Source organism: Emys orbicularis, chromosome 4 (genome assembly GCF_028017835.1).
Source record: "Emys orbicularis isolate rEmyOrb1 chromosome 4, rEmyOrb1.hap1, whole genome shotgun sequence".
Classification (NCBI taxonomy): Eukaryota; Metazoa; Chordata; order Testudines; family Emydidae; genus Emys; species Emys orbicularis.
Window position 1 is genome coordinate 139,399,728 of NC_088686.1, and position 25,759 is coordinate 139,425,486.

The window sequence follows — 25,759 nt, forward strand, 5'->3', positions numbered from 1 at the left end:
CCCCCCATTTATTTCCTTTATCTGTAGACGATTCTAGGAATGTTGCTCTGTGTGTCAATCTGAAGCCTCAAACGTCTGTTGGGTCAGTGAAAAGCGCAGGAAGCAGCTACAAGCATGGCTGAGAACTTTTTCCTTAGACTATCGCCACGTTCAATCATCCCTGGTTTCCATGGTCCGTTACCACCCGGTTTTTAAGTTCACAGCCATTTTGACGTTATGAATTACACCCGTGCGGCATACAGCTACAGTAATGCATGTATCTATAACATGCCAAGACATCTAGAGACCATTGTACAAAGGTAACAACCGGTCACCCTTACTCTACAGCTAATTTGCACGCAACAATTCAATGGTTGTGTGAGGGAGACTGCACAGAGGGTGGATTACTTGGCCCTAATGCCATACCCGTGCACCCAGCTGCCACCTGCCCAAATGAGCACAAATCTCCCAGCACAAGTCAACACAAGCACCCACAACACCCCACAACCAGCAGACACCCTCCCAAATACTCATAGCCCCTCCCTGCAGCACACATCCCTCATTCGCCACCTGCACAAATCCACACAACTCTCCCAGCACAACCCAACTCTCACAACGATCAACACACCCACAGAGCCAGCACACACGATAACCCCAAACATTATTCTGGAGCCTAGAATGTCTGAGTCAGTGTGAAGGGAGGGAAGCGCATGGCCAAGAGCTCTTTTTGTACAGAACGTCACCAGGTTCAATCATCGCTGGCGTTTGCAGTCTGTTGCCACCCAATCTTTAAGTTCTCAGCCATTTTCAGCTTTGCCTTGCTTTTTTTCAAACACACACACATGACTTTATGGACTACACCCATGCCACTGTCACCGTTTCAGGCTAATTGCCCCTGTATTTCCCTTCTGTGGCCCCTCTTGAGGGCATTGACTTAAAGGTTTCTGGCTCCCAGCCATTACCTCTCTTGGGCAGAGACCTGTGTGTCTCACTCCCTCCGGACCCCGGGTTTTAAGGCTGCACAGGTCCCTGTCTTCTACACTGTAATATCCCCAGCGAGCCAGTCTGCCGAAAGAGGCCAGTACCTGTGCGTTCCTTTTCCTCCATGGGCTGTCCAGTGTATTGCCTGCAGTTACAAACTACCACAAAGCTCCTTCTGAGCAAACACATTTGTTGTTAAGGTGGACACATTACAGAGAAAGCATCTAAAAACAAGAGAAGAAGCTACACGCGTGCTAAAAGCCTACCAGAGATCAGCCCCAAATCCAACCGAGGGCCCTGGTGGTGGGTGTCAGTCCTTCAAACCCCACAAATGGGTTTTCCCTGTGGTTAGAAGTTCGTATCAGTCTTTAGATCAGGAACCAGAACAAAGCCCTAGGTTAGTTTAAGCTCAAGCTATTTATCCAAAAGTCCTTTCTTTACCTGGTGGTCCCTGGAGAACCCAGTTTGAACCAGAATATATGAGCCTTCCTAGGAGGCAGTTTTCACTCCTGTTTTCACTTGGTGGGGCAGCTGTGGCCCACCATGATACATAAACAGCTCATACACTTAATACAATATGGTCTCCCAAAGTTATTGCAGGAAGTTGCCCTGTCTGTCACAGCCACTGTACAGGCTTTTAGCTACTAGCTATTTGTATTGAGGTAGCACCTAAAACAGTGGCTCTCAACCTTTCCAGCCTGCTGTATCCCTTTTGAGAGTCTGATTTGTCTTACGTACCCTCAAGTTTTACCTCATTTTAAAACTACTTGTTTACAAAATCAGACATAAAAATACAAAAGGGTCACAGCACACTAGTACTGAAAAATCGCTGCCTTTCTCATTTTTACCATATAATTATAAAACAAATCATTTGGAATATAAATATCCTACTTACATTTCAGCGTATAGTATATAGAGCAGTATAAACAAATCATTGTCTGTATGAAATTTTAGTTTGTCCTGAATAAACCACCCCCCGAGTGACATAAATTACACTGACATAAGTGCTCATGTGCACAGTGCTATGTCGGCAGGAGATCTTCTCCAGCCACCATAATTTCTGCCATTCGTGGAAGTGGTTTCTTCATGCTGACGGGAGAGCTCTCCCATCGGCATAGAGCATCTTCATCCCACGTGGCGCATGTGTAGACATGACCTAAGTAATAACTAGACCATTCCTGACAGATATTTGTCTAACCCAGGGGTTCTCAAACTTCATTTCACCGCGACCCCCTTCTGATAACAAAGTTATGACATGACCGTGGGGGTGGGGGGCTGCAGACTCAGCCCTGCCACCCTGGGTGGGGGTGGAGCTTGGGTTTCAGCTTCAGCAATGGGTCCCAGCAAGTCTAATTCTGGCCCTGTCAACCCTATTAAAATGGCGTCGCGACCCAATTTTGGGTCCTGACTCAGAGAACCGCTGCTCTAACCTGCTCTTAAAAACCTCCAATGACAGAGAATCCACAACCTCCCTAGGAAATTTGTTCCAGTGCTTAACCAGCCTGACAGGTAGGAAGTTTTTTCCTAATGTCCAACCTAAACCTCCCTTGCTGCAATTTAAGCCCATTGCTTCTTGTCCTATCCTCAGAGGTTAATGAGAAAAATTTTTCACCCTCCTCCTTGGAACAATCTTTTACATACTTGAAAACGGTTACCATGTCCCCTCTCAGTCTTCTCCTCTCCAAACCAAACAAACCCCATTTTTTCACTCTTTCCTCGTAGGTCACGTTTTCTAGACCTTTAATCGTTTTTGTCGCTCTCCTCCGGACTTTCTCCAATTTGTCCACATCCTTCCTGAAATGTGGCGCCCAGAACTGGACACGAGACTCCAGTGGAGGCCTTATCGGCGCAGAGTAGAGCGGAATAATTACTTCTTGTGTCTTGATGCATGATACTGTTGTGCTTGCTTTTCCCTGAAGAAAGCTATATTTCCCAGAAAAGTTCCTCCTGGGAGGGTAGTGGCTGATTCAGCCCCCTTCACATTACATGTCACATATCTCAAATCCGCATGGCCCCAGCACCCAGCCACGGTGGAAGGAGCTTTGAAAAGACTCAGTGAGCAGCTTTGGGGTAGAAGGTGCCTCTAGAGGGAGCTGAAGCTGTCTTTCTATTTGCATCTATGGTCAATTCGTTATCTCCACTCCTTCCTTTCGCATGCAATCGGCGTCCCCCCCTCCTAGGGTAAGGAAGCCGATGCAGAAGCAGGCGAGGAAGCCGGGGATGATGAACTAGGGCGCAGGGGCAGCTCCAGCCGCATCCCCCTCCTCTGAGCGCTGTAAAGCCCCGGTGCAGACGGGAGGAGGAAGAGGGTGAGTACGAATCTTGCGGACGCTTCCTCCCCTCTCCCAGCCCAGCGCCCCGGGATGCAGCATCACAGCCGCGAGCTGGACAAAGGGGAAGGGAGGGCTCCAGCCAGCTGGCGGGTGGCCCGATGTGTCCGGGGGGACAGAGCCGGTGGGGCTAGGGGAGCTGCCCCGGGGCGCCCGCTGCTCGGAGAGCCCCGGCCCGGGCAGGGGGTTGCTGCGCTGGGAGGGCGCCGGGCCTGGCACGGGCGCTGGGGTTGGGACACCGGAGCTCCCGGGATGGGGCTAGGCGCGCTCTGCCCGCAGCGTGCGGGGCCCGGGAGCGGAGCGTTGGCCTGTTTTACTGGCGGGACGACACAGGAATAAAGCAACAGCTGCAATCTGTAGGGATCCAGCCACTGGTGCCCAGGAGCTTGCGTGGCAAGGGTGCAGGGCTCCACCGTGGGGGTGCCACTCGGGTGACGCAGACCAGTGACAACTCTGGGGGCATCACTGTCATGCTGGTTTTGTTTGGGGTTGGGGAGGAGAAGTGATTAGCGCAGGGGTCTGGAAAACGTACACCTAAGGGATACCGTGTCACCGTGGGCGAGTTACCACCCATCTCCCAACCTCCATTTCCCCACCTATAAAATGGGGCTAATGCCCTGGCGTTCTGAGGGTTAACTAGAAAGTGCTTGGGAATGTATAGTCCTCTGTAACTGGTCAGGACAATCAAGGGCCCAGGTCATGGAATCATAGAAGTGTAGGACTGGAAGGGACCTCGAGAAATCATCTAGTCCAGTCCCCTGCACTCAAGGCAGGACTACGTAATAACTAGACCATTCCTGACAGGTGTTTGTCTAACTTGTTCTTAAAACCCTCCAAGGATGGGGATTCCACAACCTCCCTAGGCAATTTATTCCAGTGCTTAATCCCCCTGACAGTTAGGAAGTTTTTCCTAATGTCCAACCTAAACTGCCCTTGCTGCAATTTAGGCCCATTGCTTCTTGTCCTATCCTCAGAGGTTAACAAAATACCAACTGTGCTTGAATTACCATGTGCTTGAATTAGGCATATGAGCAGATGAGTTAATACCATTCAAGTGCTTAATGTTAAATGTGTGAATAAGTATTTGCAAGGTCAGGGCCAAAGATTTCACTGTAAGTTGACTGCTGGAAGAGGGGGCGTGGAACCTCTTTGTTAAAATATATTCTCCAGTGTTTTATAGTCATGCCAAAGCACGACAACCTACAGCAGTGAATCGGGACAGCCCTGCAGTGTTTTCTTATAAAACGAGTAAATAAAGGTGGATTAAAGGCTTAAATACACCCAAACGATTTTTGAATTTGGATTGGGATGCGTTCTGGGTTAATGCTGCAGAAATCTGCAGTCCCCTGACTCTCTGTGTCTCTGTAGCCTTGGGCACTGTCTTCCCACGCTGAGTTACCAGACATAACCAGTCACGTGTATAGTTTTGAAATTAATGAATCATTTCAGCATCTTCCCATGCAGCAGTGCAGGGGGACCCCCTGCTGCATGGGCCAGCAGCACTCTCTGTTTGGCCTGTGCGCGCAGACAGGAAGGGAGCAGAGGGGGCAGATGTGTGGCTTTCTGTCAGAGCAGGTCCTAAAGGGGAATGGGTCAGCAGCTGTGGAGCCTGGTGACCCTAGTTTGCCAGCCCTGTGGCTGTGAGTTGTGCTTCCCAGGATAATATTGGCAGTAGGAGTATTCATTTATAATGCAGCATTGCCCCAAGGCCCAGGGTGTTAGATGCTGTAGACACACACACACTGCAGGCAAGTGTTTAGTTACCTTCCTGCCCGCTGTGCATCCAGTGGTGGAATCTGCCCCAAGTTCCTTTGTGTGGGCTAAGGGCCTTGCCGAGAACATGTTTCCTTCGGGAGATATGTGCGCACTTCCTGAAACCGCGTCAGACTGTACAACACACCAATGGCAGTTTTATTGCTCCCACAGAAGAGGGTGAGCCGGCTTCTGTTCAGAGCTGCAGCTGCTAATCAGAGGGTCTCTCTGTCTCTCCTTCCCCTTCTGTGCTTCTGCGGATCCCCCCCGTATCCCGTGATAGGCAATGGTTTCTAGCCGCCATGCTGGCCTTTCTCCTTAGTGCAGGGCCAGTGGCTGAATTTCCACCTCACCTTTTATTGAGGTGGGTGGGGAAGCCTCAGCCGGGATTTGGTCTAGGGGAAAGGTGCTGAATGGGTTTGGTGGATGGGGAGGCAAGCGAGGGACATGCGATCCAGGAAGAACAGGAAACTCACCCGAAACCTTTAAGCAAAGTGGAGGAGTGGGAGGGGAAATGCAGTCAAGGCAAAGGTCTGTTTTACTCGCCAATAAAGATAAGCTGCTTTGCCATCTCTGAGGTGCTGCTACGCCCACATGTCACTGCGGCTTTAACCCTTCGTGAAAGTAAGGGCTGGGTGAGCTGGGAGGTGATTAATACCTCGGTAGCAAGTGAAGGCTAAACACAGCTCCTAGCAAACCAAAATCCTGGAGATGCTGAATAGGCGGTGAGTTATATGTGCCCGTGGTGCCCATGCTCCACCAATATTCAGGAACGTGGGCCCGGCTCTACCAATGTTTAGGCTTATAGTTAATCAGAGCCATCCCGTCCATAGGACGGACCAGGGCAACCGCCCCGGGTCCTGCGCTTTGGGGGGCCCCCTGCTTCAGGGGACATAAGGTCCAGGGCAGCCTGGGAGGTTAACAGGGGACCTGGTGCTGGCAGCAGTGAGCGACCCAGCCCCAGCCCGCTCCCCTTTGCCCTGCCCCCATTCCACCCCTTCCCCCAAGTCCCTGCCCTGCCTCTTTCCGGCTTCCACTCCTGTCCCCCGAGCGACGCTGGGAGCTGGTGGGGCGGAGCAGGCTGGGGCCGAGTCGCTTGATGCTGCTGGTGCCAGGCCCCCCGCTAACCCTCCAGGCCGCCCTGTACCTCACATCCCCCTGAAGTGCGGGGCCCCCCAAAGCGCGGGGCCCGGGGGGGTTGCCCCAGTCAGTCCTATGGATGGGACGGCTCTGCTTGGACCCGTTCTGGGCCCCACCAAAAATTATACAAACCTGGCGCCCATGGATGCTGGGGGAATTGTACTCTCAGGTCGCCCTCCTCCAACTCGTTCCTGGCCATACTCTTTGGGCCACAAGGTATCTGAAGCCCTTGTTCCCAGGAGCCTAGGGACCTCTTGAAAACGTGAGTGGCAGGTCCTCCTCTACTCTTTCTCAGGGCCATAGGGATTGGTCCCCATTAGATTGGTCCAACTCCAGATTAGCTTGGAAGTGGTCAAACTTGGGAGGAGAGGAGGTTCTTCTGGTGCTTGGGATCCTGGTCAGCCTAAGATTTCGTTCAGATCTTAGTCCATCCCTCTTTGTTGCCATTGGGGAAGATGCGTATTAGCAGCAGTTGGCTGTGGATTGTTGTTTCGAATGGGTGAGAGGCAGTTGGTAGTTCCCAATGAGTTCGAGGAATGTGACTTACACACCCCTGCATGACTTTATTGTGGTAGAGAAGAGATCTGTGTAAGAAATGTGATGTGATGGGAAAAGGCCAAAAAAAAGAAAAGAAACTGAAATTTCCCCTTCTTAGAAATGACAAGCAGAAGAGGAACCTGCCTGACAAAAGGGACTCACTTCCTTATAAGTTTTGCAAACGGTAAACATGAAAAATAAGAGTAAACAACTGCGTCATGAATGCAGAAATAGCATCAGTGAGGACAAGCTGAGACTAGGAATCTTTCAGATGCAGAAACCTGCTCTGCACTAGAAGAATTCCCCCTTGCCAATGGTAGGTGTTGGGAATGAGTGCAGCTGGACTGCTATTAAACACAACTGAGCTGCAAGGGTGGACAAGGATGACGAGTGTTCAGGACTGGGCTAGAATCTATGGTTAAGACCTGCACCAAGCAAGCTGCAGGTGTTACCAGTGGTGGGTCACTCTTCGAATATGGCCAGATCCACCAACCAGCTTTGTGTTCTCCCCTACCCTTGCACCTGAACCAGAGTGACTCCAGCTCTGCTTTTCTATGATTCTATATGTAAAGTTAAACCAATCTGGAATGAGTGCAGCGGTTGGGTGTCCATTGGGTTCGATTCATTGACTTCAATTGGCCTACACAGATTTGTACCAGCTGATGATCTGGTCCTTTGTTCTTTCCAAGTCCTGTTATTTTTATTACCACAGCATCCCTAGGAGGCTGAGTCATGGACTAGAACCCCATTCTGCTAAGTGCGGTACAAACACAGAACAAAAAGATGGTTGAGGAATTTCCCCTCAGTTTCTGTTCTTGTTTAATATTAAACTTGGTTTTAAGAAGCCCTGGTCATCACACAGGTGCCAAAGTGCTTTATAAACTCCAGGTAAAATTCCGCTCTCCGATCAAGCTATAGTATGATCATGTATTGAGTATTAATGGTGTGCTTTGTTCATAGAGGGAGAGCTGATCTCTGCTACATGGAGCAGGGAATTTAGAGCATATCTACATGGGAAGTTATACCCGTGTAAGGTACGGTGTGAATTTACACCCCTATAGTTATACTGGCAAAACTCCCCATGGGGACAGTCTAATTCTGGAGTAAGAGTGGCTTTTTCTGATTTAACTTATGTCGCTTTGGAAGCAGCTTAAACTATACTGGAAAAAGACACTTAATTACTCTGGAATTAGAGAGTCCACCTGGGGAGTTACCAGTATAACTATAGTGGTGTAATTATACCGGCCTAGTTTTACTGCTCAGTTTCTCATGTAGACAAGCCCTTACAATGTACGTCTCCCCATAGAATCATTAGACTGGAAGGGACCTCGAGAGGTCTTCTAGTCCAGTCCTCTGTACTCAAGGCAGGATTAAGTATTATCTAGACCATCCCTGACAATCTGCTCTTAAAAACCTCCAATGACGGAGATTCCACAACCTCCCTAGGCAATTTATTCCAGTGCTTAACTACCCTGACAGTTAGGAAGTTTTTCCCATTCTGCACTTGGATCTAAACTGCTGGTACAGATCTCAAAACAATGCACAAAGGAGGTCAGTTTCATTATCACTTTTTACATATGGGGAATCTCCGGCATGGAGAGGGGATATGACTTGCCCAAGGTGAATCTGTGGCTGAGTGTGGGATAGAACACAAGTCTCCTAGTTCTGTGCTTTGTCCAATGTACCCAGCCTCCTCCCTGCCTCTCTTGTGCATTGGGTGTTTCATGTATCCTGTGATCTACGGAATCTTTAAACCAGTGAAACTCCGACTGAGGCTGCATGTGGTTCTTTAATGCGTCTCCCGCGGCTCTTTGCAGCACGTGATATTAAAACACTGAATGATTTCATGATTAACCAATCAGGATGCTTTTACTATGTTATTAACCAGTTGCAGTTGATGAAATAATAATATTTGGTCAGTCATTTTGCTGTGAGAATTAGGCCTGGTCTACACTAACCCCCAAATTCGAACTAAGGTACGCAACTTCAGCTACGTGAATAACGTAGCTGAAGTCGACATACCTTAGTTCGAACTTACCGCGGTTCAGACGCGGTCCACACGCGGCAGGCAGGCTCCCCGTCGACTCCGCGGTACTCCTCTCGCCGAGCTGGAGTACCGCAGTCGACGGCGAGCGCTTCCGGGATCGATATATCGCGTCCAGACCAGACGCGATAAATCGAACCCGGAAGTTCGATTGCCAGCCGTCGAACTACCGTGGTAGTGTAGAACTGGCCTTATATATAAACTATTTCCCCTGTCATACTGTTTAAATATGGATATATAGTACTATAGTAAAAGAAACAATGACTTCACAGGACTGTGGCTCTTTTGGGTAACGTTGATTGCTAATTTGGCTCCTGAACCACTGATGTCCGAGTATCACTGCTTTAAACTGAGGCCCTTCAGAGGGTGCATGTTTCGGAGCAGCATCCAAGCAGCAACTAATGATGCACGAATCAATGGGAGGAATAGAAGAGGGTGTCCGTCGATACCAGCATGGTAGCATTGCCCTGACACTCAGCGCTTGCTCAGCAGCAGTCTGCCAAGGGGCAGGCACAAGCTGCAGCCTGGCCTGGGGTTCCCACTCACCAAGTCCGTCAGGATGTGTCCCCCATTAGCACTAAGGGCAGGTCTACACTATAGAATTACTTCGGTATAACTACGTCGCTTGGGGATGTGAAAAATCCACACCCCTTGAGCGATGCCGTTATCCCCACCTAAGCGGCAGCGTAGACAGTGCAGTGGCAGTGGCAGATCTTCTCCCGCCCACACAGCTAGCGCCTCTCGCAGAGGTGGATTAGCTACTCCAACGGCAGAGCTCTCTACCGTCGGCGTAGCACAGCTTCATTCAAGTGCTACAGCGACGCAGCTGCATCAATGCTGTGTTTTAAGTGTAGACCTGCTGTTTGGAGAGATGAAACAAGTTACCCGTTCAGGGAGCAGTATTAGCTGAGACCCACGCAGGAAGTTCTCCTTCCTGCCCTTTTCCAGGAGGGGAAGGAGCAAGGCCTAGATTAGTGGCTCTCAACCTTTCCAGACTACTGTACCCCTTTTAGGAGTCTGATTTGTCTTGCATATCCCCAAGTTTCACCTCAATTAAAAACTACTCGCTTACAAAATCAGGCCTAAACATATAAAAGTGTCACAGCCACTAGTACTGAAACATTGCTGACTTTCTCATGTTTACCATATAATTATAAAATAAATGAATTGGAATATAAATATTGTACTTACATTTCAGTGTATAGCATATAGAGCAGGATAAACAACTCATTGCCTGTATGAAATTTTCCTTTGTACTGACTTCGCTAGGGCTTTTTATGTAGCCTGTTGTAAAACTAGGCAAATACCTGAGTGAGTTGATGTACCCTCGGAAGACCTCTGAGTACCCCCAGGGGTACGCTTACCCCTGGTTGGCAACTGCTGGTCTAGACTAGAGCCAGGGAGTTGGGACTGCTGGCTTCTATTCCTCATTCTGCCAGACCCACTCTGTGACCTTGGGCAAATCACTTCCCGTCTCTGTGCCTAAGCTTCCCCATCTATAAAAGGGGGATAATGATGCTCACATGCCCTTGTGAAACACTTCGAGCCCTTCACGTGAAAAAGCTGTATAAAAGCACCTTATAAACCTTTGTAGAACTGGCTGGGGCGTGAGGGAGGTAAGGTAACTGAAGGTTTTCCTCACTCAGAAGATGGGGACTCTAAATTCGAAGGCAGCGTGCTTCATTTCCACCCAAGCTCCAGAGCAGAAACCAGCAAGGGGAGGTTAGTCACTCAGGATTGCAGCCAGGAGGCAGAGGGTTAAGGAGACTAGCCCTCGTGGGGGGGCGGTGAGGCCAGCCCTCCTTCCATGCTGTACTCTGAACCCCAGCTCTAATCCTCCCATCCCCTACACAGCCTTTCCCTTCTCCCTAGCCCTCTTGAAGAAGTGCTGAAAGAGGAAGCCATGGGTCCAACTGAACCACCCTCACTGGGCACATTTGAAGTTGGGGGGAAAAAGGGGGATGGCATATAGGAAAGACCATCAGTCACCCGATGAAGTGGGCTGTAGCCCACAAAAGCTTATGCTCAAATAAATGTGTTAGTCTCTAAGGTGCCACAAGTGCTCCTGTTCTTTTTGCGGATACAGACTAACACGGCTGCTACTCTGAAACCAGTCACCCTACGGCAGTGGTTCCCAAACTGGGGTTCACAAAGTGTTACAGGGGGTTCTTGGGAAAAAATTCCCTAATGGCCGACAGAGCTGTCCATAGGGACCCCGGGCAGTACGGGGCCAGCAGCCTGGAGCCTCTGGACTTCCAAGAGCTAAGCAGATCAAAGCAAGCAGATCTATCACACGGAGGAGATTTAAACTTCAAAACTCCTTATAAGAAATGGAAAGGGAGGTGGATATTTTTTGCTGTTTTTAAAATAAATAGGCAGCTAGTATTGTTTTTAAAATTATTATGAAGAACAAGTTTAAGCTTTGTTGTAACATGCGTTGTTAGCCTGGACTGCTCAAGACCTGAATGCTTGTGTAGCAGGAACTCTTTGAGTTGGCTTCTTAAATACCTTTATGCTGTTTCACATCTGATACTCCTTGATGAAACATAGGAGCCTTGTCTTATAACAGGCTTATTCAAAGTGATACAAGCTACGAAAGTGAGATCTTGGAAGAGTGTTGCTGTTTTCATAATGTAATAAAAATACTGTAATGATGATAAATAATAATTGATAATAAATAGTGTGTAATAAGCATGTCATAAAAACACATTTTATATTTCCAAGATCACTGCTTTTTATCATTTATACTCAGGTAAAGGAGAAAATTCCTGGAAATATTCATTTTTAGGAGGGGATTCATGAGACTTGACATTTTAGTGAAAGGGGTTCACAAGTTGTTAAAGTTTGGGAACCACTGCCCTACAGGCACAGTCCAAACCTTCTGTTGGTTCCCAAGGCACCTAGCAAGGAGTACCTGTCAGCTGGCATTGTCTTCTGAGCATTGAGATGCAAATGAGCATTCAGCAATTTCCTAAGCCCTGTTGATAAGTAAGCTTTGCATCCCCTTAGGTCCCATCTCTCCCCACCATTGCCACCTCGTTGAGGTGAATGATGGATTGTATTTCACACCTCTGTTGTTGGACTTCTGCCTCTGGAGACAATATTCTATAAGGCTTGGGAAACAGGGTCATAGCCCTGGACTGGCTATGCACAGCATCTAATTGTGGCAGTGCATCATTATCCAACCTGTTTAAGGGCACCCACCAAAACTAAGTAACTTAATTTTACATGGCTAACCAATACCAGACAGAAATAACCAATATAATATTCATTATTAATTGAGGTACAGTACAACTTACACTAGGCCACACTGCCTTCCCAAATGTTGATGTTCAGCTACTGTACTCCTCAAATATCAGGGGGTAGCTGTGTTAGTTTGTATCCACAAAAACAACGAGGAGTCCGGTGGCACCTTAAAGATGCCTCGGTAGCTCCAGTGAAGACACTGCAACCCTGATTTACAGCCACTGAGAATCTGGCCCAGGAGTGTGTACTAGTGCTGTAGTTCACAGACTTTATTGTTCACATGACACCTTCCTGAAGAACTGATGTTTGAAGTACCAGATGCACATTAATCCTTTTTGCGCCCTCTTGGTTTAGGTCTTAATAGGGTTAATTAAGATATTTAGAGACACTTAGTCAAATAAGTTTTGTATGTGGCTGGTGAAGATCTGCCTGGGGGAATTAGAAGAGAAGGGAGTTTGGCTAGGAGAGTCCCTTTGGGAGGGTTAGAGGACGTGAGGTTTAGAGCAGGTTGGGAGTTTTTCACCAAAACGCTGTGATGTTTTCTAACAAAAATGTGTCAAAAACCCAAGACTTGTCACAGCAATGTAGAAGTTTCTAGGTCCAGGAAGGAATTTCTGATAAAATTAGGGAGCGGGGGTGGGAGGAGGATGGAGGGGGGAATCACAAACTTGAACTAGGATTGCCCATGGCCCAGTGAGTGCCCTAACCACTATGCTGTTGGCTGTTTTAGGGCGGGTGAGTCACTTTTATTTATTTACTGTAGTTATTATTTTGCAAACAAGTTCAGTTTGTCTGGAGGAAAGTTTTGAAATCCTGGAAAGATGGAAAAAACACTTCCTGCCCAGGTCTAATGAGAGAGGTGTGTGTGTGTGTGTCTGTGTCTGTGTCTGAGTGTGTGAGTGAGTGAATGGGCAGGGAAGGCTTAGGCCATGGCTACACTACAAGGCTTTTAGCGACATGGCTGTGCCACTAAAAGGCACGCAGTGTAGCTGCTGTTTGTCGGCAGGGCGCTTTTTGTCGGTAAAACTTTTGTCGTTCTAGGTGGGATGTTTTTTTAAATACCCCTGAACGACAAAAGTTTTGCCATCGAAGTGCCAGTGTAGACAAAGCCTCAGAGGGGAGCTAGGGAGGTGGGGGAATGTTGGGAAGGCTCCCAGTTCCCTGCCCAGGGAGCTTTGCCAGTCCCACTAAACACCCTGGCCTCTGACAGGCCTTCTGCAGTGGACTCACAACTCTTTCCTCTTGGTTAAGGAATCCCACAACCTGCCTCCTTGGGGTGGGCTGTGAATCAGGCAGGCTTCCCCAGCCCACTAGTATCTGTTCTGGTTCTAGTTCCCAGCCCAGGGAGCCTCTCTCCTGACCTGATGCTCCCCTGTAATTCTCCTCTTCAGGCTGTCTGCCTCTCTCCTCCTGGGGGGTCACCTGACACCTGGGTTTTATCATGTTAAGGAGGTAGACACCTGATCAACACCTTCCCCCCCCCCCCCCCCCGCTTTCTCAGTTAGTCTGCCGCTCCCCTGAATATCTTGCCTAAAAGGGGCCATGTCATGGAACAGGCCTCTATCCCAGTACCGCTTCCAGGGACTGACAACCCTGATACAATGTACCACTTCCAACAAGCTCATGTGCCACCAGGGGTACATGGACCACAGTTTGGGAACCCCTGCACTGAGCAGGCCACTAGGAACTAGCTGTGTTTTCTTCCCAGCCCTGAAATCGACTCGGCACGCAAGTTCAGGCAAGCCCTCTCCGTGACTCAGTTTCCCCCACTGCAAAAGCTGAGTGAATACCTACCTGGCAGGCAGGTTCATAAAGTGTTGATAAAGAGCTGTATACATGCTAAGCATTGTGGTTAGAGATTTGCACTAGATGTAAAATTTGGGCCTGGGTTTAGGATGACTGGGCGGTCAGGGATTTGGGTTCTAATGAATTTTTAATCATAGTTATTTTTTTAAGGGCATCTATGAGATGACGAACAGGAGGAAATAGTAGCTCCGGAATAAAGAGAAATGGGGAACTAATAAGACCCAGGATAGGCATACTTTTTGGGTGCACTTGAGAGGCGAAAACAGCTCAAACCTCTCCTGGGGATACAATGGCCATCTCTACACTAGGACACTGAACCAGCATCCCAGCTGGTTGTGCAGAACCATTTTAAGAGCTTGCTCTGCATCTGCGCTCGCACCGCTCTAAATCGTCACAGTTGCAGTGCCTTCTGGGAAACTGTCCCCCCAGTTTCTGCAGCACAGCTCCCCAAAAGCAATGCATTGCAGCAGATTTTGAAAGGTCACCAGTGTGCTAGACGTAGGACTGTTGGAACCACCAAGTTGTGGTACGACACCAGTGACCTCCATCCACACTGGGACTAAATGGTACAGACTGGAATGGTAACTAGCCTTGCTGAAGGCAAGTTCAGTCCAGATGGTATCGGGTGAGCATGCAGCCCGTGGAGGAGCACCTTTGTGTGTGGTCGTGAGGTACTTCACAAGAGTGCTAGGGGGATCTCATTGTCCTGAGCATGATAAAGACTCGTGGGCATGGGAGTGATCCTGTAGATGGAGGAGGAGCCTGAGGATGTGTTGGAGGGAACTAATGCTATCCAGCCAGAGAGATCGAGGAACCTTGGTGTGGGTGGGGATTTGAGAGTGGGATAGGGAGGGGAGGAGCCAGGAGGCTGTCAGATATGCAGAGATAAAGGAAGATGGGAGGTGCTAAGAGGAGAAACTCTAAAGAAGAATTATCTTGGGGCCTAAGACTGTCCCTGGAGGTGTGTAAGGATCCAAGGCCACAGAACAGACCTTGAGTCTCCAGTTGTCTCCTCTGGCATCACCAGACTGGTCACAGCTTGCAGCTCCCCAGAGCCCTTCCCTGAGCAATCTGGTTCAGCGTCCTGCCTTGTTCACCCTGCCTTCCCTTGTTTCTCCTTCTGCAGGGTAAAGCTGATCCCCTCTCCCCAAGCTCCCCTCCACCATGGCCTCTGGGAACAGCAGCGACCCACCAGACCGTCATTGGCGCAGGGCCAGAGAGGGGCGTAGACCATCGCTGAGGCTCAATTCAGGTAACAAGGTCTCTATTACGAACTGGGGTTTAACGTGTCTCTTTTAAATTCCTTTCTGTTTTGATTATAATTCTTGTATCCTGTCAGGTTCCTTTAAAAAGGGGAGGGGGAGAGGTACATGGGCCGGTCAAGGTTTAATCTCTGGGGACTTGGTTTCAAGTCTGTGTCAACACCGGCCAAGTCTTTGCTCAGGAGATGCTCGGCGCTGAGTTAGTATCTCGTGCTGCAGATCAGGACTGAGGTGCACTGGTGGAGCATGTGTGTCTCTGTCTGCCTGTCGCCCGCCCAGTCTGGAATACCAGAGGACTGCAGGACAGAAGTGAGATGCACCAGCAGAGCAGTGTATGTGTGTGGGGGGGAGGGAGTCCAGGACTGGAATACCAGAGGACTGCAGGACAGAAGTGAGATGCACCGGCAGAGCAGTGTATGTGTGTATGGGGGAGGGAGTCCAGGACTGGAAGAGCAAAGGGAGCTGCAGCAGGTCAGGACTGAAGTGTGTTGGTGGAGTTTGGGGGGGCGGGGAGGGGGCAGGACTGCAATAGCGGTGGGATGCAGAGGATTGAGGTGCAATGGCAGAGTGATGGGTGGGAATCTTGCACAGCACTTGCCTAGCTTCATTGCCATTATCTCCTCCCATCCATATAGGCAAATGTACTCCATGTTAAAGAGACCCGAGCCAGGCCAGGCAATGCTTAATGGCAGCGCAGTTGAGTTGAGTCTGAGAACGTCAGCTGTTGGGTAATGATGACTTTCCAAAATGTGGCTTGGCAATATCCGCATTGGCAAATTTATGGGGCAAAACACTGAAAATGTTCTGAGAACAGAGACCAAAACAAATCGAAAGGATCTGCTCCTCATTTCTGTCCCAAATGGACAGAATTCCTCTGCACTGCCACCTTTTAAGCATGGGTGACTCTTTAACCTGTTTTACAGGTAGACTTGTACATGAGCATGAGTCACTGCAGCTCTGTCAATAACACCACTTCAGTAACTACACCTAACTGTTTATGCAGTTCACATCCAGCTCAGAGCTGTTTCACTGTCACGATTATATTATTATTTGCATTGCGGTAGCATCTGGAGGCCCAGCTAGGTTCAGAACCCCATTGTTCTGTGTGCTGGACAAATGCATAACAAGACAGTCCCTGCCTTACCGAAGCTTGTAAGGTATTCAAATCAAATCAGGGCAGTCCTTATGCAGAGCACGCATTGGAACTAGTGGGATTTTGCTTGAATAACAATTGTAGAATCAGGCTGTAAACTATAACCACATGTGTTATATACACACACACGCAATCTGAGTGGGATTCAGTGTTGGCCTCGCTCTGCTCCCACTGAAGTCAAGAGGAAGCTCTGTCTCTATGTACATCCAGATATAACTTAGTGTTTGAAGTTAACCTAAGTTCCTGTCTCAGGCAAAAACTGCATTGACGTCAATGGAAATGGAGCAATGTGTCTCCCTCAGAGACATGCTGTGGGGTTGTTGGGTGAATGAAAGCTTTAGCAACTGGTTTGATTTAATTTTCTGGGTGCTGATTTTCCCTCATGGTTCTTTGTACATTTTTCTTTTGCTGTTGGTAGGGAGCTAAGGGATTTATCTGCTGCTCAGGAAAAAAAAAGTTCTCCCCCCAGAGGATCATTCTGAATTATTCCTGCACTACCAAATGTCTCTTAGGTTTCAGAGTAGCAGCCGTGTTAGTCTGTATCAGCAAAAATAACAGGAGTACTTGTGGCACCTTAGAGACTAACAAATTTATTAGAGCATAAGCTTTCGTGGGCTACAACCCACTTCTTCGGATGCATATAGAGTGAAACATATATTGAGGAGATATATATACACACATACAGAGAGCATGAACAGGTGGGAGTTGTCTTACCAACTCTGAGAGGCCAATTAAGTAAGAGAAAAAAAACTTTTGAAGTGATAATCAAGATGGCTCAGTACAGACAGTTTGATAAGAAGCAGTGTGAGAATACTTACAAGGGGAGATAGATTCAATGTTTGTAATGGCTCAGCCATTCCCAATCCCTATTTAGCCCTGAGTTGATTGTGTCTAGTTTGCATATCAATTCCAGCTCAGCAGTCTCTCCTTGGAGTCTGTTTTTGAAGTTTTTCTGTTTTAAGATAGCCACCCGCAGGTCTGTCAAAGAATGGCCAGACAGGTTAAAGTGTTCTCCCACTGGTTTTTGAGTATTATGATTCCTGATGTCAGATTTGTGTCCATTAATTCTTTTGCGTAGAGACTGTCCGGTTGGCCAATGTACATGGCAGAGGGGCATTGCTGGCACATGATGGCATATATCACGTTGGTAGATGTGCAGGTGAACGAGCCCCTGATGGTATGGCTTATGTGATTAGGCCCTATGATGGTGTCACTTGAATAGATATGTGGACAGAGTTGGCATCGGGCTTTGTTACAAGGATAGGTTCCTGGGTCAGTGTTTTTGTTCAGTGATGTGTGGTTGCATGAACAGGGCTCCACCATCTTTGCCTATCCTGGGTTGCTCCTGGCATGTCCCCTATGTTGTTAAAGCATCACTGGTTCCTTAAAAAAGGCAAAAGAACTGAATTTGCTACACAAGAGGAACAAGCTAGGAAATATGGAAAGGATCCTGTGTAAATGGGAGCAAGATATTGTACCAGGAAGAAGGATGGTCCAGTGGTTAGAGCATTAACCTAGGAGTCCAGAGACCTAGGTTTCATTGCCTGCCCTGCCTAGACTTTGGAAAAGTATCTTAGTCTCTCTGTGTCACAATAGGGTAATACCTAACACAATAGCACTTGCCTACCTCAGAGGGCTGTTGCTAGGATAAATACAGTAAAAACGGTGAGGTGCCCAGATATTATGGTAATAGTGGCTTAGACAGACGAACTAGCACTCTGAGAACTAGCACTAGGTTCTATTGTGGCCTTGGGAGGATTATATGTGCACTCTTTCCTCTCTTTTCTTTCAATTCCCCTAAGGAAATGATTGAAGAAAATGTTGTTTGTATAGTATTATTTAGCTCCTATATGGAAAACTCCTATATGGAGTTCTCAAAGCACTTTACCAAGGAAGGTAAGTATCATTATCAGCTATGCAATTTGCTGGACCCCATTTAGACAAAGTGGGAATTGTTTGTTCTCAAACTGTCTGAAGTTCCTAATTTATGTCTGTCTATTTTAATACTAGCTCAGTAATATACATATAATAATGATTGCAGGATCGGGTCCTTCATTTATATACTTTTTAAGTCTTGGCAATAGGACCTTGCACTGAATGTGAAATGATCTGTATAAATAGTTGTTATCGTGGCATTGTTGTCAGACTTGCAATGACTCAATGACTTCCCCATTTACAAGGCCACCTGCAGAAAGGTTAAAAAGAGATGATGACCTTGTATTCAAATCAGGGTTAATATTCTCCTGAATTCTATAGGCTTGGGACCAAAACCCAAACAGGATTTTCTATCTGTTTCTTCCAGCCCTGCAAATCAGATTGCTGACACACAAAATAGGGATGTTCTGTAGGATTTTCCCACCAAGTTATATTTATACTCCATAGATATAACCAGTGGGAAGTCAAATGAAATAAGGAATATACCCTAAATGAATCAATTCAATTGATGCACCATCAGGCAGCAGTGTGGAAGATCAAAGCTCCGATCTTGACTCAAAGGGCTTCTGCAGTCCCATGGCTAAGGTATCACCTTAGATTTTGGGGATGGGAGCACCACAGCAGCCCATAATATGCAATTGGTGCAGCAATCTGTATCAATAGTTAAGGTCTGGGGAGGCACTGGTGTCTAGAGGTTAAAACAGGAAACCAGGACGCTGCCAAATCCGTGTGGGGCCCTGAGCAAGTCACAGCTCTGTGCAAGGGGTGGCTTTTCCCCTTGACCAGAGGCTGTATGTCAAATCCGCATTTAAATGTACCCAGGGAGCCTTTGACATTAGCGCCTCGTTAGAGCAACAGGGGCTAGAGATGGCTTTTCTGTAGATACAGCTATAACTTAGCTAGAGGGAGGCTGGGTGACTAGGTCATGAACATTACTATTAATCATGTTTATTATGGTAGTGCCTAAGGGCCAGCCAAGAAGGGGTGTGTGTGTGGAGGTGGGGCATTGTGCTAGGAGCTCTAGAAACAGAGTAGCAGACGGTTCTGAGCGGTTTACAGTCTAAGCAGACACAACAGACAGGTGGGCGAACGGGCAGAACACACAAGCAGAGCAAACCATGTGATGGCAGCAAATTGCATGTTAATTCCATTGGAGGGGGGGATACTTAGGAGGAGATCAGCTAAATGGAAGGAAAAGGAAGAGAAAGGGGTGAAGAGGATAGGGCAGGGGAAAAGAGGGTAAGAGGGGCAGGTGTGGTGTGAAGCTAAGGGGGAGGGAGCAGGTTGGAGCGAGCAGCACAGGGCAGAGAACGTCCAGTCTAAACTATAGACTGTTCCCCGATTCACAGGACTGGCCCCGCCACGGAAGGAGGTGGGAGTGGGAGCCAGGTACTTTTTGAATGAAAGCTGTTGGCTCCTCTAGAAAGCAATGGAAAATGCAGGAAGAGGCCAGGCTGGCTAGGTCTGTTCCTAGCTGGTCATTTTTGTGACTGTGAGACAGGCTGATCCATAACCGCTCGCACTGCTTGTGACTGCCGGGTGGGACACAGGGTTTGGGAATGAACTAGTCACCTTGCAAAGGTGGAAATGCCAGCCAACGGTCAGTATAATCTAACCGTTTTGCCTCAGAGGTCGGAATGATTGATCAGAAATCCAATCCGCCATAGATCCACCTGGAAGCATCGTGTTGTGGGTACAGCACAGGGCTGAGAGTTAGGACTTCTGGGTTCTGGCCATGGCTTTGCTACCAAATTGCTGTATGGCCTTGGGCAAATCACTTGACCTCTTTGTGCCTCCGTTTTTTCATCTGTAAAATGAAGGTAATATGCAAACCATTGGGAGAGGTGAGGCATAACTCATTCATGGCTGTAACACCCTTTGGGATCCTTGGATGGAAGGGGCTATTCTTATCTAGTCTGGCATCCTACCTCTAGGAATAGCCAAGACCTGATGCTTCAGATGTGGTGGTTGAAGCCTACCCATACCTGGGTCTAGAAAGACCATTTACAAGTGGTTGGAAAATACCCCCAATACCCATCCTTCACGTGACCATGCTGTGGAAACCAGTTTCAGGGCGATGATCCTGCTTATGCGTAAGGCTGAGATTTAGTCATGGTATTTTTAATAAAAGTCATGGACAAGCCATGGGCTATAAACAAAAATTCACGGCCTGTGACCTGTCCATGACTTTTACTATAAATATCCCTGACTAAATCTTAGCTGCTCAGCGGGGTCCCGGGGACCAACAGCTGGCCCCTGCTCTGGCGGCGCGTGCTGACTATCCCTGGCCGCCCGCTGCTCCGAGGCCCCCAGAGACCACTGCTCAGGCAGCCTCCAGGACCACTCAGGGTGGCTGGCCCCGGGACGACCCTGGGGTCAGCCATACTGGCTGCTGCAGCGGTCATGGAGGTCCCGGAAAGTCATGGAATCCGTGACTTCTGTGACAGTCTCGCAGCCTTATTTATGAGCCATCTGATGGTCCCTTCTTTTTCTTAGCCTGCGAAGGATAGCAAAATAGGTCGCTGCATGGTGCTCTCTTGCAGCACCCTCTGGAGTGGATGGAGGTCTGTTGCTGGGCAAAGGAGAGAGATCTGGCCAAGGTGTCAGCACTGTGGAGCTAGCTATCCCTTCCCCCCCGCCCCCAGCTCTCTGAGGCACAAGCAAGCAAGTTATTTCTGTCCTGTCAATAGGGGAAGCAGCATGTCCAGGCAAGATTTACGGGGCCCATCTACTACTGTGCTGTAATACAACCAATTTCCCCCCTCCCCCAGGCCGTGCACCCCACTCTACGTCCAAGCGCTCTGCAGCAATATTAATGCATGCTGTTTCCTGTGTCGGTTTGTTCTGCGGTGAACTCACTGGCAGAGGCAAATGAGTAAACACTTAGCACCTACCTCAGCGCAAGGGAAGTGACCTGCCTGAGTCAGAGGCCGCGTGGAGACTGAAAAATATCCACCCAAAACCGAAATCAAATGTTGAGCGGAGCAAGGTGAGCCTTCGGGCTGCAGCCCCAGGGCTTTGCTTACTCCTCGCTGTGCAGTTCTGTGCCAGCCTGACAGCTCTGGAGAAGGATGACCTCCAGTCATCCCTTGTGCAAGATTGTCCCGCATTGCCATGCCAGCATGACTCTGGCCTGGAGGAATCTCCTCTAGGGTGAGAAGATGGATCAGTCCCCATGGCTCATTCAATCCCTGGCCTCTGCTGAGATTGCCCCTGGTGGGTGGTGGGTTTTATGATGGGGACGCTTGTCCACTGGGAACTGAACTGAGACCCACCAAATTCATTTCACACAAACCCATCGCACATCTATCAGTTGGCAGCTACTTTAAATTACTGTTGGTGTGGGCTAGAGTCAATCTTTCACCTCCACATTACATTTCCAGCCCCCTGAGCTATCTAGTTCCCTTGGTGTTGTGCAGATTTCTAAAAAGCGGAGTTTGAAAATCACAGCGATGGTTTTAAGATATCAAGACGCAGCAAATATTGTCCAAACTTCTGCTGCCCCACCAAGGGAGAGCCAGCATACAGGGGAAACTTCCCCTTGTGGCAAAGACAATTTGGCAATCGCTCACTAACATAGCTAGGCCAGAAGAGACCGTTCCATCCAGTACATTGGAAGGGAAACTTACTCGGTACCCCCTGAGATGTATTTGGCATGATGTCGAATGAAACTGCTGGCCCACTTCTGATTTCGCTTAAACCAGTGTTATTAATAATAAAGCATAGCACTTTTCATCAGTAGCTCTCAAAGCACTTTACAAAGGAGGTCAGCATCATTGTCCCCAATTTAAAGATGGGGAAACTGAGGCATGGAGCAGTGGGGTGACTTTCCCAGGCTACTGGCAGAGTTGAGAATCAAACCAAGCTTTCCTGAGTCCTAGTCCTGACTGTATTGCATCCATGCATCCATTGTCAGGGGGAGGTAAGCTGCAGCAGGTACAATTTGGTCTGTAGCCGCTCTCTGATAACAGCCTTTGTATAAACAAATGCACCTTTTAGTGCATTAGGGCTGTTCTTGACTGATGTCTCCCATTTGAAAAGACACCCTGGTTAGGTCATTCATTATCACTATTTCAATGCTGATGGCGTTCTTGGGGCCATACCAGATGAGGTCATTGCCCTGAGGAGTTTACAATCTAAGGCTTTGTCTACACTAGCACTTTTGTCGGTCAGGGGTGTGAAAAAACCACACACACCCCCGGCCGACATAAGTTTCACCGACAAAAGCGCCGATGTGGACAGCGTCGTGTGGACAGGAGACGCTCACCCGCCACTCGTTGGGGGTGTTTAATTATGCCATTGGGAGAGCCCTCTCCTGCCGGCACAGAGCAGCTACAGGGGAGACTTTACAGTGGCGCAGCTGCAGCGGTACAGCTGTGCCACGGTCTGGTCTGTCGTGTAGACATAGCCTAAAAGACAATGGGGTCGATTCTTCCTCGCAGAGCATCTGTTTTGCACCACTCTGCAGGCAGACTGTAGCCTTGAAGCTACCCCAGAGGATTACCCCAGTGCAAGGTGGGGGGTGTAGAGCCAGCGTAGGGGCTTTTATGATGCTCCCTCTCCCCACTGCTGGGATAGCAGAGAAAAGGGGGCTTGGCTACAGGGAAAGGGATGTGGCCAAGATGCCCCCACACCACATTGATCCCTGGCTGCAGTTTGAACCACACGTAGCCAGCTGAAGTAAAGCAGACTGCACTATTCCCCTTCTAGTGCAGAGCCAAAGGGGAGCTGAGTTTTAAGCCACCTTTGCACAATCCCCGTCTAAGCAGCACGCTGTGCAGAGCAACTGCATGCCAAGAATCTGACTCCGAATGTACTGGGAGCTGGTCATGACTTGGCATATCTTTTTTTTTTTTTTTTTTTAAGGGTGGAGATTTCTCAATTATAGACCGGATGGTGTTACATTGATGTTGGGTAGCATTTGAAAAATATATATTTCAAAAAGATTATTATTTATACTGTTGGATCACCTAGGACCCCAGGCCTGGACCAGGACCCCCTTGTGCTAGGAGCTGTACAAACACAGAACAAAAAGACGGGCCCTGTCCCAGAATACTTCTGTCCCTGTGTTACTAGTAATAACATCTGGGGTTATTAAAACAGGCTTAAAAAAAAAAAAACACTTTCTATCTCCTCTTTGTTTATCATGCTGTTTATTTACTCTTCTGTGTTTCATTGAAACTGTGAGTCAGTCAGTTTCGTTTTCTGGTTCCCCTTTGGCCAGCACTACACCCTTGCCTTCCGCCTTGCCACGGTCCGGGAATTGTTTACATCCAAATAAATCTGTTCTCGCTGAATCAAAAACAACCCCAGAAAGTATCCGCGAGGAGGGGTTGGGGGGTGTTTGTCATCCCTTCCCCTCCCCCCATCCCTTTATTTACACAACCTACATTTTATGTAACCTCACAGTGTCTCTGACTCACTGTCTGCATCCATCTATCCATTGGTCAATTACCCAGTTATCTATTTCCAAGCCATAATTGTGTTATTGGAGTGATCTTGGGCATGATTTCTCAGACTTGCTAAGGACCCATAAATCCGCCTGAAGTCAATGGGAACTGCAAGTGCTTGGCACCTCTGAAACTCATATGAATGGCCCATGCCCAGACCTGAGTTTAAATGTATATGGGCCCCGTACTCCACTGCTTTGCACCTTGTGTCGGTATTTAGACTCTGATCCTACAAATGCTTATGCACGTACTTTATATTTAAGCAGGTGAATAGTCTTAATTAAGCCAATACCTTTGTCTTCACTAGGCAAAAAGGTGTGCTGTTTAACATGTTTAACCATAGTGTAGACAAGGCAATTTGTAACGTAACACAAATTAGCTGGTTGGGGTCAACCATAGGGACCCTGATCTATGTAATACTGGGCATTATAAGGTGTCTGTTACCATTGGTTCTTAAGAGCTGCCGTGCTTAGCTGGGGACTCCCTACATGGGGACATTCTGATTCTGGAATAGCTGTTACGGTAAATTTCCAAATGGAGACAAGCCCTAACATGGGCCTCGTGTCCGCTAGATTTTTCCTTCCAGCATGGGAGCCACCAGTGTCGAGAGGGCCTGTCTGCACCACGATAGCAACAGCGGGGAAACTCTACCCCAGCCTTTGTTCCGTGGATCCAGCCACCTTTACCCCACTGGCTCACTTCCTGAGCGTGCGTGGGAGCCTGCTTTGTTTTTTCCTCGCACAGTCAGCCAGGTGACATTACTGCTCTGCATGTTATGCATTGAGCCCAGAGTACCTGGCATTCCAAGCCGAGAGCTGTTTACAATCCTGACTCTGGGGAAGAAGCGGCTGTGTCCAGAAAAAATCGCAGGCTTATCCAAAACACCCCCTGCCCCCATCTCCGGCTGAGCCTCAGACCCATCCTGCCGTGCTAGTGACTTATCTCTCCTGTCTTTGTTATCAAAGCAGAGGGTTTGGACACCGGCTGGTGCAGAGCAGGGGTGGGGATGTCTGGAAGGGCGAGCAGCAGCCTTTCTGCAGGGCAGCTCGGCTTCAGATGCATCACCTGGGTTTCAGCGAGGTTTCTGTTTTGCAGCAGCATAGTTCTCTGGGGCTTTGGGAGTCAAGGGACTGGCCTGAAGTCACGCTAAAATTTACCTCTGTGCAGAGGGATCCGAACAAGGCCTGTGCCTGGCTCGAGTGCTCCAGAGAGACATTTCAGCCATGAAAAGGAAACATTCTTTGCCCCTGGTTTGATGCTAGGAATGCTGCTGAAGCCACATGGTGTGAGTGTGTGTGTGGAATTTAGTGGTTAAAGCATCTGAAGCAAAGCTGTGTGAGAGCACGGCTTTCTTCCGGTTATCGTCACCAGGTCACGCAAAGGACACAGAAACCCAGATGGCATTTGTGGCTGCCAGACAAACTGATGTAAGTGAGCTCAGATAGCAAGTGATCAAATAAGAAGGGACGGCACGAAAATGGCTTAGGCAAGCCTTCGTTGTCCACACTCACCCGGCGGATCTATACAACTGCACAAGAATCTTTGCAGGGAAAGCGGTGGCAGCCCCATCGCTTGGGCTATTTATATAGGGTTACCATACGTCCGGTTTTTCCCGGACATGTCCGGCTTTTTGGTAATCAAACCCCCGTCCGGGGGGAATTGCCAAAAAGCCGAACATGTCCGGGAAAAATACCGGCCGGGCACTTCCCCTCCCGGGCTCCAGCTGCTCTGCTCCTCCCCTGACTCTTCGGCTCTGTTTAAGAGCCGAGCGCTCCGGCTTCGGGCAGCCCCCTTGCCTCCGGACCCCGAGCCGCCGGCCGGGCACTTCCCCTCCCGGACTCCAGCTGCTCTGCTCCGGTGGCGCAGGGTCCGGAGGCAAGGGGGCTGCCCGAAGCCGGTAGCGCTCGGGCAGCTTGGCTCTTAAACAGAGCCGAAGAGTCAGGGGAGGAGCAGAGCAGCTGGAGCCCGGGAGGGGAAGTGCCCGGCCAGCGGCTCGGGGTCCGGAGGCATGGGGGCTGCCCGAAGCCCGAGCGCTACCAGCTTCACGGTTTGCCGGGCAGCCTCCAGACTCTGCGCCCCCGGCTGGGCGCTTCCCCTCCCGGGCTCCAGCTGCGCTGGGGAAGCGCCGGCCGGGGGCGCAGGGT

At 48.9% G+C, this 25,759-nt stretch overlaps 1 protein-coding gene across 1 annotated transcript in view; it reads left to right on the forward strand.

The window, feature by feature from the left end:
• Positions 1 to 3,187: 3,187 nt before the first annotated feature.
• BAK1 (BCL2 antagonist/killer 1) overlaps positions 3,188 to 25,759 on the forward strand; it is a 32,155-nt gene continuing 9,583 nt past the window's right edge. The window contains exons 1-2 of the mRNA XM_065404091.1: positions 3,188 to 3,269; positions 14,942 to 15,067. Coding sequence (XP_065260163.1) covers positions 14,980 to 15,067 — 88 coding nt within the window. The 5' untranslated portion in view covers positions 3,188 to 3,269; positions 14,942 to 14,979. The remainder of the gene's footprint in view (positions 3,270 to 14,941; positions 15,068 to 25,759) is intronic.